Raw genomic sequence first — 13,367 nt, 5'->3', positions numbered from 1 at the left:
TAAGATAGTTTGAAAGGTAAAAATGGGAACTTAATTGGTCCCCAGTTTCTTCAGTGTTCTTTTAGAACTTCGCTAAGCATTTATAAGCATATTTAAAATATTCTTCAGGGCGCCTGGGTGGCTCAGTTGGTTGGTTGACTGCCTTCGCCTCAGGTCATGATCCTGGAGTCCCGGGATCGAGTCCCCCATCGGGCTCCCTGCTCGGCGGGGAGTCTGCTTCTCCCTCTGACCCTCCCCCCTCCCATGCTCTCTCTCTCATTCTCTCTCTCTCAAATAAATAAATAAAATCTTTAAAAAATAAAATAAAACATTCTTCACTTTCACACAAATAAGATCATTATACACACACACACACACACACACACACAGTGTTTGGCAACTTGCTTTATTTACCTAATGATACATCCTACACACCTGTCCCTCATTCTCTTTACCAGTTGCATGTATAGACGCACTATAATTCCTTAACCACTGTTGATGGATTTGGGTGGTTCCATGGCCTTTTTTTATGGCCTTTTTTTTTTTTAGATTTTATTTATTTATTTGACAGAGAGAGATACAGCGAGAGATGGAACACAAGCAGGGGGAGTAGGAGAGGGAGAAGCAGGCTTCCTGCCAAGCAAGGAGCCCGATGCGGGGCTCAATCCCAGGACCCTGGGATCATGACCTGAGCCGAAGGCACGCGCTTAACGACTGAGCCACCCAGGCGCCCCTTTTATTGCCATTTTTGTTACCAACAAGGCTGAGATGGACATCTTTGCACATTCATCCCAGTACATGTGTGCTTGTGTGTCCATAGGGTAACTTCCTAGCAGCAGGACTAAGGATCTTTCAAGAACCTCTCAACCCTGCAGTCATGTGAGTCTGGTAATACAAACATTTTCAAAAGGCACAAAGCAGTCAAAAGTGATCATTCTGCCTGGTTAGAATTTTACTTCTTCTCAAGCTTAAATAAGCCTTCACAACTTTCCTAAATAAGCCCACTGCTGTGAATAAAGATAGATTTTAGGCCTTGAACTAAAGGAACCTTCACATTATAATTTTCTCTAAATTGTGTTAGACTTCCTTGGAGCAAGTTTAGATTATGATGTAAATCCAGAAAGGGCGTTCATTCAACCTACTCACTCCCCAGTCATTCAACATTTGCTAAATTGTCATTCCTGTTTCCCTCTAGAGGGACAGTTAGAGACCTTCTTGGATGCCTCCAACGTGGTACACTAAGATGTTCAAAGGGGATGCGGTTGTTTGGCACCTTCTCCTTATGGATTCCTCTCTTTGGATTTGTCTTTTTTTTAGGCTTTCTCTTCTCCCCTAAGGGTCCATATAGTAAGAGGAACCCCGAAGCCCAATCAAACCTGAAAGGAAGGTCTCCTCTCTCCTTAGAAAGCCAATGGATTAACTGTACTGGAATTAAAATGTAAATTTTGGAAGGAAGGAAGGAAGGAAGGTGGAAGGGAAAGAAGGAAGGAAGATAGAAGGGAAGGAAGGGAGGGAGGGAGGGAGGGAGAGGGTGGGAGGGAGGGAGATGGGGGTAAGGAAAGAAGGCCAGTATGCATAGCCCACTGAAGCTACTCTGAGCTTTTGAAAGATGATCTCAACCTCAGTGAATGCTCCTTCTTTCCTTTCCAATTCTCTGGCAAGCTCTGTGGGACCAAGATGGAACTAGAAACTTGTCACAGAACTAGAGAAAAGGGGCCATAGAGGCCACTTGGCCTGCTTCTAGCTGGCTCAGACCAGAGATGCCCAAACTAGACGTGGCCTGATCCAGTTCACAAGATCACTGAGACTGGTAGCCAAAACTTCAGCTGGTACTAAAGTATTCCTCTTTCTGCAAGAATACTTCCTTCCTCTTGTACAGCTTTCCCTTTGGGCTTATAGTGGGGAGCTGGAGTCATGAAGGTAACGGTCCAAGAATTCAGGGATACAGGGACTCAGACAGATCTGTCCTCCTTACCCCTGAAAAGATGACCAATTCCATGAACTGGGTTAGCTGTTGAGGATTTACCCATCGGTGACAGATTTGCTTAGAAACTGAAAGAGTCTCAAAAAGCAGAGCAAGTTAGCCTGGTGCAACAGTGTACAGTTCAAAAAACCATCCATCCCTGCTGAGAAATCTCAGAAGAGAAGGGTTCATCAGAAGGCCTCACCCCCGCAGAGAGAGTTTGCTCCGGGAGGTGCCCTATTTAACTGTGCCCTCTGCTTTTCTCAGATATTTTGGGGACAGAGATGATGATGCGGCCTCACAGTACAAAGCCTGCCCAGCCCTGCCTGGCTTCGCCCTGGCCCGCCTCCTCCACCCTTCCAAATCTCTCTTCCTCCATCTCTTTAGAAATGAAAGGCCAACAAGATTTGCTTCCAGCCATCATTGCAGCACATTTCTTATAAACCTCACACAGTGGAATTATTTATCTGCCCACGTGTGGGCAATGAGTATGACTCATTCTGTAAATCCCTCCATGGTAAAAATATTCCATCAGAATGAAACTTGTCAAGGAGACACCATCTGTTTTCCAAGCCACTCTTTTTTTTTAGGTGGTTCCTCAAGTAAGTTTTGTTGTACTAGTAGCAAATACTTATGTCGAGATGAGGAAACCAGGCAGAGAGGGGTTGAGAAACTTGTCACTATTATTATTATTATTATTATTATTATTATTATTATAACAGCCCAGATGCCTCTGTGCTCTTTGTTACACTGTGCCACCCCTCTCTGTGGCATTTGTGAATATAGGTCTCCCTGCCCCCACGTGCCAGGCACCAGCATGCCCTTATACCTCCGCCTTCAGCCTGCACACCTGCCTCCTACCACCACATAGCCTTTTCCTTTATTTCCTAGCCACCAGATGTCGCTTTGACTCCAGTGGAAAGCTCTTTTTGAAGCAAAGCAGCTGTAGCTTCTGCCAAAATCTGGCCAAGTTTGAGCCCCATACGATTTAACAAGTATTTATTTAAAAGCTTAACTTGATACTGGGTACTGTGAAGCCCTTTTAAAAAGCATAAGTGATCTTTCTTACTATCAAGTACCTAAGGAGAGTAGACGCCAAAAAGCTGAAATGCTACATGAGTCACTGCCCAAAGATGGTTGAAGGGAACACTGTCAAAATGATCGCCACGGTCTACACTAGAGTGTAAGGCTCATCAGGACTGGGCCCTTGATGGAAACTTACAGGATGGATAAGGTGGATTTGGGTCTGTGGGGCAGGCATGGTAGGGCATTTCAGAAAACAGTGTGGACAAAATGACAAAGGAACAATATTAGCAAGTCATGTTCAAGGCACATATCTGAGGAGAAGGTTGGTCTTTAGACTGCTGTCTCTCTCCTCTGATAACCCAGCCAGTCAACTCTCCCCCTCTTCGGAACACCCTCTCCTGATCTAGTCAGGCAAGTCTGGCTTATGTCGCTTGAATCAGCCATGCTTTCTTGTTATCCTTCATGTCCAGGATTATAGTCTGCAAGCCAAGAAAAGGTGGTGACATTTACCACAATGGGAAACCAAAAGATGGGATGGTTTCAGGGGAGGGCGGAGGAAGGTACCTCAGTGAAGCTTGAGATGACAATGGAATTTTCTTTTTTGAGAAAAGATTTTATTTACTTATTTGAGGGAGAAAGCAAGAGAGTGATCGAGAGAGCACAAGCAGGGGGAGCTGCAGAGGGACAGGGGGAAGCAGGCTTCCTGCTAGGCAGGGAGCCCGACATGGGGCTCGACCCAGGGCCCTGGGATCATGACCTGAACCGAAGACAGATGTTCAACCAACTGAGCCACCCAGGCACCCCAACAGTGGAATTTTCAAATGGAGGATCCAGTGTACACTTATTCAACCAATGTTGGGTATCTGCTGCTGTATATCAGGAACGTGCTGGGCACAGCGGAAACAGCAAAAGAAGACAGTTTATCCTCTAGCAGAAATAATAGACATCGGACATGCTACCGCTATATACAAAATTACAATGTAGCATATTTTGGATTAGAAGACTTAAACATCTAGATTTGATAACCATGGATACCAATCATAATTGATGCCAATCAGCAAGCACTATGATGGAGGGTGCTGTGAAGAAACAAAAGATGAGAAAGATACCATCCTTGAAGGAGCTTCCAATCCAGCGGAAGAGACAAGGCGGCTTACATGTGCAGCCAGGGGACAATATGGCATGCTAACCAAAATTACCAGACTTCTTAGTTACCAGGAACAGAAACCAACTCTAGCTAAGGGAAGCATCAAAGGAAACTGGGGAGCTCAGGGAATTGCCAGGAGAGCCAGAGAACCAGAGGAAGGTCTCATACTAGAGATAGTGTCCCCATATCACACCGGTGCCCCCACCCGCACCTTCACCGGGCACAGGACACCGCCATTGGTGCGGCTGCATTGGCGCCCTAAATTTCGACCCTGTGACCCTCTGCCAGAGTCTTACCTCCCCTCCATCATCTCATTTCTTCCCGGACCAAAGTCGGGGCACATGTGCGGACTGGCCGAGTCCAGCCGACATGGCGATGCTGTGGTCCCAAAGAAGGCTGCAAAAGCGAATGTCAGGAAACTTCACATGCTTCACTGGGAGGTTGTTCCATCTCTCCCTAGATTCATAAGGTGGGATTCCTAAGCCCTAGGAAGTGGGGTTAGAGCCTGGGAGGTGAAAGACAATGGCAAACACCTACCACAGAAGGTATTCTAAGTGTCCAGACTGTTAGGAACAGTACATGGTAAGGTCGCAACTGCTCAGTAAAAAACAAAAACAAAAACAAAAACAAAAAACAAAGATGGCTACAAATAACATCATTAGGGAACCATGGACTATTTAAAAGAATGTGCAAAAAATGGATGCGGAGGCACCTGGGTGGCTCAGTTGGTTAAGCGTCCAACTCTTGATTTCGGCTCCAGTCATGATCTCAGGGTCATGGGATCGAGCCCCACATTGGGCTCTGCGCTTAGCACAGCGTCTGCTTGTTCCTCTCCCTCTGCTCCTCCCCCTGCTTGCTCTCTCTCTCTCTCTCTCAAATAAATAAAATCTTTTTTAAAAAATGGGTGCAGAGGGCATCACAAGAGGGAGAAACACAGAGCATAAACTCAGAGATGAAAGACTTCAGGCCACCGCTCCAACCACCGCAGGAACCACCGCCTACAAGCAGAAGAGGAAAGGCTTGGGGAGGTTTCAGCATGGTTTGTAGGGTGACAATTCAAACGCCATCTGCACCTATGAAGGTGAATCTCCCCTCTAGCCCTCCTGACTTATCTTTGACTCTTCCTCCTTTTCCTTTACTTGGATGAATTCTCAACGTCAGTTGATGGGCCCATTACAGGCATCTCTCCAATTTGTCTCTCTCCATTTCATCTTTGTGCCTGGATTCCCAAAGATGATCCTCCAGCCTTCCATTTATCCTTTCAAATTGTCCCCCGTATTACTATAAGGTTAACTTTCTTAAAACCGTTCTCACCAAGTTATCCACCAGCTCAGGCGACCATAATGCCTCCCAACTGCCCACTGCATCAAATCTGAACTCCTCTGCAGGCACAAGCCAAATTGGATCACTAACTCAGAGATTCGCTACAATCGTCGTTTGCTAACAGTGAAGAGATCCACTCCACCGGCTTCAAACTAGTTTGAACCACCTGAAGTCTAGGACTCGGCATGAGCAAAATCCGTATTTCTAACAATTCTCTCATGAATCTTCTCTTTTCTTCAGTGAGGCATACCACTTTGAGACAAGGAATTCTAGAAAGTATCAGCTTTCCAAGGAGTGTAGGAGTTCACATCTCTAGAGCTTCCAGATTTCCACCCGCCGTTGCTCAGCTCTCTGCTTTACCTCTCTGCCTCACGGCTCATTACTTCCTTATCTACAACCTCCCCCCACCCCAGGAGCATCTTTCTTTTCATTCGTTTTTGCGTTCTGCCCCTCCTACACATCTCCTTTCCTTCTTTTCACTCCGTAATGATTTACCCTTCCTAACTCCAACAGCTGGCTTTATTGATCTTATTCTTGACCTAAAAAAAAAAAATACCAAGATAGTTAAACCAACGTCTGCGTCATTGGCAAGCTGAAGGTGTACACGGAGGAAAAAGGGGATTGACAAAGAGGAAAAAGAAAAAGTAGAAGAAAGAAGCTGAGAAAGGGAGAAAGTGAGCAGTGATATCGAGTGTTGACTGTGTTGGCCATGTACCGGATACTTTCTGTACATCCTCAAAACAACCCTGCAAGGCAGGTATGCTCATCCTCAGTTTTCCAATAAGGAAACTGAGGGCTAAATGACTCACCTGAAGCCACACATCTAGTAAGGGTCAGAGACGAGACCCTATCCCAGGTAGATTAGGCCCCCTGTCTTGCAACGACAGCATATCACTTCCATATCCAAGAGTAAGAAAAAAAGAACATAAAATGAAGACGGGTGGAGCCTTACCAACAATCGCTCCAAGTGTTATTCAAAAATAATAACATCATTTTCAACATGACAAAACGGAAGATTTTCTCTTATCGCAACGTGCCAATTGCGTCACTTGACCGCGAGGAAACACACAGGCACAGGCGCGCATGCTCACACACGCACGCGGTGGTTGGAAAAGCCCGTATTCTAATTCACAGCCTCATCTTTACACTTGTGTCCAGGTTACATCTGTCCCTTTTCAGTTTCGACCCGTGCTACCCTTTTAAGATGCTCTTTATTTCTTCTCTTTTCACCTTCATTCATGCACCTCCCCCTTTTCCTCACATCACTTTCATATCAGCTCCTCCTTTTCTCTTTTATTTCATATCTCCCTCATTACCTACACATTTCCCTTACTTCTGGCGGGTGCCGCATCTAGCAGGTTCTCAGTACATATCTATTTTGGGCTCCATACTTATCTCATGTCAGCCCCCCCCCCAACGCTTTGTCTAGTCTTCCTCAAGTCCTCAAGTCAGGACTCCTTCCCCACATCCAGTTCCCACCCTGCGCCCTCTCCCTCGCCCCCGCCCCTCCATCAGTCCTCCCTGCTTCCAATAGTCGTCCCCTCCACCTCTCACCCCTTTTCCCGCCTTTTTCCCCCAATTTTCCGAAGCGCGAGGACCTCATTGTCCTCCTCCCCCATCCTCCAACAGGCCCACCAGACGGCCTTGTTACCATGACGACAGAGCTACTCGAAGCTGAAGTCGAGGACCTGGTTGCCATGGCTTCCGCTTCTCCGCCTCCAGCCCCGCCCGCGCGCCCCGCAGCGCTGGCGCCTGCGCGGTACGCCACTCGAAGGGCCTCCGAGCCGGGGCGGGACGGGGCGGGGCTTCAAACGAGAGGGAGGGAAGGAAGAGATAGGATAAGAAAGGGAGTGGAACTGGCGCGTACGGTGGCCGAAGAGGGACGCGCCGAGCCGGAGGCTGCAGGATGGTAGGCTGTGCGGAGAGGGAGGGGAGGGGGAACCGAGGGGCGTGGGCTGCACCTGCGGGGGTCCTTGGGGGCCGCCCTCTGTGAGGGCCGCCCTCTCTTCCTCCGGTCCTCAGAGGCCCCACTTACCCGGGCGGGTGGGCCAGCCGGCCTCGCAAGGAAGAGCAGCTGGAAATGGCTTTAGGGAGAAGGGGAGGGGAGGGGGCGCATATGTGGGGCGAGAGGGAGCTGACTAGGGGGCGGCGGGACCGTCCCGGGCGGGTGGGCCAGCCGGGGGGAGCGCGCGGATGGCGGGCCAGGGGGTCCCGGTCACTGCCGCAGGGAAGTCGCCCGAGGAAGAGAGGGCGCGGGGGCCTGCCGGCGAAGGGAGGCGGCGGGGTTGGCGGGTCACCAAGACCCTCTGTTCCCGTACAGCCCAGAGGAACGGCGGCCCGCGGGGAGAGCGGTGTGTGGGAGGGGAGAGTTTCCGGGTCCGAGGAGTGGCCGTCCTGCCTCGGTTTATCACCTTGCTCGCCTACAGGCTGGGGTGAGGTGGGAAAGCCAGGTGGGCTCGAGGTCTTGCTCTCCAGGACCCAGGCTTCGGATCCCCGGCTCCCGTGCTCTTGGCTCTCCGCCCCCCATCCCATTCTCTTTCCGGAGCCCAGGCCTTCCGTCTTCCTGCTGGCTTCCCGCTCCCCCGCCCCCCAATCTCAGAGGCGCAGTACTCCCTTGTGCCCCTCTGTTGCCCTCCCGCCACGCTAAGCAGCGTGTCCCTTTCCCCACCACCAAACCCCCTTGATTTCTGATTTAGCCTACTAAACATGTACTGTTCCAAACACCCACGGATTCCAGCCCTTGGTAATGCCCAGGGAGAGGAGAACTGCAGGGAGAAGGAGCTAACTCCAGGGTGTAGACTGGACTCCCTGGAACTGGGAAACTGGGTGTGCACGGGGTACTGAGGGCTCTGCACTCCTCCCCACTCTACTCAGCATTCACTTTGTTTCACAAAGCTCCAGGAACCATCCAGGACGGCGGTGTCCTAACCGAGGAACTGAAAGGGAAATTGGGCACCTGGTATCTGGAGGGGAGTGGGTGCATAGCAAGAGGCACCCTAAAAGGAAAAAAAAAGAGAGGACTGCTGGTGGCCAGAGGCCTGCATGGCTGAGGAGAGAAGAGGGTAGAATTTACCCCTGGGCATATGCCTGGCACTGGAGGGCAGTGCACTGGGGACATCGGCAAGGGTGTATGGCTAGGATGCGGTGGAGATTTGAGGTAGCTTCTGGAGAGACAAAATACCCCATTTCACCATGGTGGTGGATAGAAGGACTACAGAAGAAAGCAGACATCTCTTTGACTTCAGCTGAGCTGCTTGCCACTGTACTAGGCATTTTATTGACCTTTGGAAGACAGAGGTAGGAAACAGGAGGTGAAGGAATAATAATAGTGACACTTAATGTGTTATATAGTGCTTACCATGTGACAGGCACAATCGCATATATCTACTCATTTAATCCCTCCAAACAGGTAGGTACTTTTATTACATCCATCTTACAGACCAGGAAACTGAGGCCCTGAGACATAAAATAATCGCCCGAGGCAAATTTCTCAACTACCAGAGCCAGGATTTGAGCCCAAATGACAGACTCCAAAGCTCTGACCTGCCCCAGAAGGAAAGGCACCTACTGGTGGGAATACCCACAGTTGACAGCAAGGGCTGATTTTTGAAGCTAGTGGGATCTGTGAATAGAGAAGCGTTAGATGCATTTGTGGGATGCTCCGTGGCTGTGTTTCTGGAGTAAACAAACCCAGAGAACCATATCTCTGACCCTCAGCTCTGCCCCCTGCCCCTAGATGCGATTCATGCTGCTGTTCAGCCGGCAGGGGAAGCTGCGGCTGCAGAAATGGTACCTGGCCACATCAGACAAGGAGCGAAAGAAAATGGTCCGGGAGCTTATGCAGGTTGTTCTGGCTCGCAAGCCCAAGATGTGCAGCTTCCTGGAGTGGAGGGATCTCAAAGTCGTCTATAAGAGGTGACTCGCCACCTACTTTCACGCTGTCTGGATCCTGCTGGATGGGGTTCTGGCAGTGGGTTCAAATGGCTGAGCAATAAGGTCAGGAAGAACTGGGAGCAAAGGACATCTGGAGGGCAGTGATAACTCCAGCTTCCTTTACTTTCCAAAATTACTTGGAAGAAATTCTGGTTCCCCACTTGTTTCGCTCATGCCTGACACCTACTTGACGCACATACTTTTGTTGCCAAGGCCTTATCCTGTCCATCACACGTGTCTCTTGCAGCCTCATTCAACAGTAACAGATCCGGCACCACCTCTCCCCAAATAAGCACGCGCACGCGCGCGCACACACAAACACACACACCCTGGCCATTTCCTTCTCTGAGCAGGTGGATTAGTTGGCTCCGGTTTTTTGCTGAGTCAAACTGAACAGGTCAGAGGGCAAGAGGCAAAGAGTTTGTGTGTTTGCCTCTGTCTTGTGAGAACCGCCAAGAGGCAGAGCGAAGTGTTTACTATTTGCATACCCCCGGGCTACCCTGCCTGCACTGGGAATGAGGAGAAATGGGAGGTTTGGGTGCACAACACCTGGGTCCTGAAGCAGGCCCGGCAGCCCCTCCAGCAACCCCATGTGTGCCCCTGCCCTCAGATATGCCAGCCTCTACTTCTGCTGCGCCATCGAGGGCCAAGACAATGAGCTCATCACGCTGGAGCTGATCCACCGGTATGTGGAACTCCTGGACAAGTACTTCGGCAGCGTAAGTCTCCCCACCCACCCTGTCCGTACTCAGCAGTCCCCTCTTTCTACCAAACCCTGGGACCCTTCCAGTCGCTGCCGGGAAGGTTTGGGAGAGGCGAAGTTGGAGCAGTGAGAACAGTAATTAATTCCCCTCTTTAAGCCTTAAGCCTATTAACCATATCCGTTAATCGGCCCCGGGGAGGGAGTACGCACTGGAATCGGCCACTCCCATCAGTCCGTCTAGAGCTCAGTTTGGATGTCCCACAGAAGGATGGAGACTACATTCAGATTTTCTCAGTGGCTTCTGACCTTGACTTTGCATTGGAATCTTCTGGAGAGTTGATTTTTTTTTTTTTTTAATTAGTGATGCCTAGGTCCCATGCCCAGCAAGCCTGGATTAACTGATTAGGGGTATAGCCCGGGCATGGACAGTCAGCTCAGATCTTAAGACGGGGAAAAGTAATAATTCCATCATTGATATTCCACTTAACAGTTTACAAAGTGCTTTCAGGCTTTTGTGCCTGCTCCTCATTTTATCCTGTGAGTAGGTGTTGTTATCTCAATTTTCAGAGGAGAAACCAGACTCAGAAATGAAATGTCACGTCCATCTAGCTGCATAGTGGCAGAGCCGTGCTTGGCAACCCAGTCTTTCCACCCGTGATCCAGAATCTCCTCCTTCCCTGCCCCATAGCGCCCAGGGAGGGAGGCTAGCCTGGCCCCTGGTGAGAACAGTGGCACAGATTTTGGGGGAAAGGCAGCAGGAACCACAGCCAAGGGTAGATTAGGGCAACTCATATTTCATGTTCACAGAGAAAGAGGCAAGAGAAGAAGAAGGAAAAGTCAAACTGAGTACTAAGGCCTCGGGGTTCAGGAGTTCATAGGCCTGGGGCAGGAGCCTGAGGTGGGAGCAGTGGTCAGGAAGAAGACCATGGAGCCATGAGAAGAAAAGAGGTGGGCGGCTGGGGTGCAGGTCGGGTGGGAATGCACCTTGACATTCAACTCTGCCTTCTCCCCGTTCTCCCAGGTGTGTGAGCTGGACATCATCTTCAACTTTGAGAAGGCCTACTTCATCTTGGATGAGTTTTTGATGGGTGGTGATGTCCAGGACACCTCCAAGAAGAGTGTGCTGAAGGCCATCGAGCAGGCCGACCTGCTGCAGGAGGTACGGGCCCAGGGCAGTGAGGAGGAGGAAGAGTACCATGGCAGAGGGGGCCCGTCCTTCCCTGGACACTTTGCCTGCCAGCCACAGCTGTCCCCTTCCGGCCACCAAGGGGGCCCCCCTCCCTGTGGTGTCTGGCCCTCACGGCGCCCAGTTGGCCAGCTTGCCCTCAAGCACTGACTGAGGGCTCAGGGTGGGAGGTCAGGGTGGCAGGCAGCCCGCCTGTGCCCATTCTCCCTCCTTCTCCCAAGACCCAAGGTGTCTCGTCGCAGCCAGATCTCCTCGGTCCCATACCTTTCTTGGCATTTAGGGTTGTTCGGGGAATTGGAGAGGGGCACATGATAGATAATTCTTTTTTCCCTGGTGTGTCCCCCCACCCCCTTTTTTTTTTTAACACACACAGACACACACACTCAAAAGCCTCTGCTCCTCAGAAGCAAAGGGCTGTGGGGATTTGGGGGTTGGGGTAGAGGGTGCCTGGCTGTTGGTTCTCCTGCTATCCGACGCCCCCGCCCTCACCCCATTACTGCCTGCCCCCTCTCTGCTGTGCCACTGCTGAGACTTGGTGCAGGAAGATGAGTCACCAGAATCTGCAATGACAAGCAAGCTGGCCTGAGCTGGCTCTGAGGAGGGGGAAAGATGGGGGTTCATCGCTGCAGTAGGAGAAAGGGCAGAATTGAACTTGCCACCTCACTGATCCAACTTCCCCTTCACACACACACACACACACACACACACACACACACACACACGTGCCCTGGCACACACACCCACCCCTGTTACTAGTGCTCTGCTCAGACCCTAATGACTCATTTCTCTGCAGTCTGGTTCACCTTCCCTCAGGGACCTGATGCCAACTTATTCCTCCCTGCCCCCACTCTGAATCAAAGGACCCAACCATCTGGCACCCCCAGCCTCCAGCAAGCAGGTTTCCCACCCCCCCAGTCCCAGCTTCACTCCCTTCCCCCTCAGAGACTGAGCCCCCTGCTCCCCAAGCTCTGGTTTTGGGTTCTCTGGGTGGTGGCGGACTCAACCTGGAACCCCTCCTTGCCACAGTTGGCTCTGGGGGGTGGTCCCTGGAGACCGGGGACTGGAGACTTTTCCAGCTTTGAGCTCACAGTGGCTTTTCTCTCCCCCTTCCCCGTGTCTCTCTGTGTTCTGCCCACTCGTGATTGTCCTCGTCTTGCCCACCCTCCCCTCCCTCATTCCCTGTCTGCCTCTCCTGGTGTCTCTGGCTCAGGAGGATGAGTCGCCTCGCAGTGTGCTGGAGGAGATGGGTCTGGCATAGCCCCCCCGCCTGGGCCTCGTGGAGATGTGGGGAGCTGGCGGAGAGGCAGGGCATGAGTACCCCTTTTCTTGGTGGAACCCAGCTGCCCCTCCTCTGCTGCCTCACCTTCTCCTGGAGTGAGCTGTGGGCTCAGGACCCTCAAACATTCCTTCCCTCACCTCTATCTCCTGTTTCCCCTTTCCCCAACGAAGGTTTTAGGAGCTAGGAGGTAGGAAAATGTGACCACAAGGGGGGTGCTATTTGGCTTTCATTCCCTGCCTTTGAAGAACTAATGTTACCCCAGACTCGCTCCCCTTCCTTATAACTGTAAATATATAAATATGTCAGGTTAAAGGGAAAAGGTTTTCAGGGCTCTTCTCTTCTCCCTTGCCCCATAACCTACCTCCACCCTGCCCCAGTAGCCAGCCAGGGCAGCTTCTCTACCTGGGGTAGGGGTGGGGGGATTTCTGAGTATTGAGAGGGAAGGCCTTTCCCCTCATCTACCCTCCTCCTCCTTGGCTGCAGTGGGGACTCTGCCCAGTGCCAGGGCAGGAACAACATAGTTAATTTTTTTCTAACCTTGCCACTTTGAGGGAAGTGAGGGCTGGGGGAAGGGCAGGCTTTATGGGAGACTGTCCCTCCTTCACTCCATGTTCTGGGTGAGGCAAGAGCTAAAGGGTGGGGTGTGGGAAGTGTCTGACTTTATCTCCTTTCCTCTGAAATAAAAGGAAAATCATTTCTGGACTTTGCTGCTTAGGCTCTGTGAAGGAAGGAAAGGCTCCTGGGATCAGTCAGGCGGGGACTCAGATGCCAGAGTTAAAGGGAAAAAACAAACAAACAAACAAACAAATAGAGGACACCCGGTTCCAT

General features: G+C 50.9%; 1 protein-coding gene across 1 annotated transcript; it reads left to right on the top strand.

Annotated features, from left to right (window-relative positions):
* The first annotated feature begins 7,235 nt into the window (after positions 1-7,235).
* Positions 7,236-13,241, top strand: AP1S1 (adaptor related protein complex 1 subunit sigma 1). Its single transcript, XM_027612418.2, has 5 exons — positions 7,236-7,347; positions 9,175-9,353; positions 9,982-10,090; positions 11,096-11,233; positions 12,471-13,241. Exons 1-5 carry the CDS (start codon positions 7,345-7,347, stop codon positions 12,516-12,518), a joined length of 477 nt encoding a protein of 158 aa, XP_027468219.1. The 5' UTR covers positions 7,236-7,344; the 3' UTR covers positions 12,519-13,241.
* The last annotated feature ends 126 nt before the right edge of the window (positions 13,242-13,367 follow it).

Source organism: Zalophus californianus, chromosome 10 (assembly GCF_009762305.2).
Source record: "Zalophus californianus isolate mZalCal1 chromosome 10, mZalCal1.pri.v2, whole genome shotgun sequence".
Classification (NCBI taxonomy): Eukaryota; Metazoa; Chordata; class Mammalia; order Carnivora; family Otariidae; genus Zalophus; species Zalophus californianus.
This window is presented reverse-complemented; position numbering and strand designations above follow the sequence as displayed.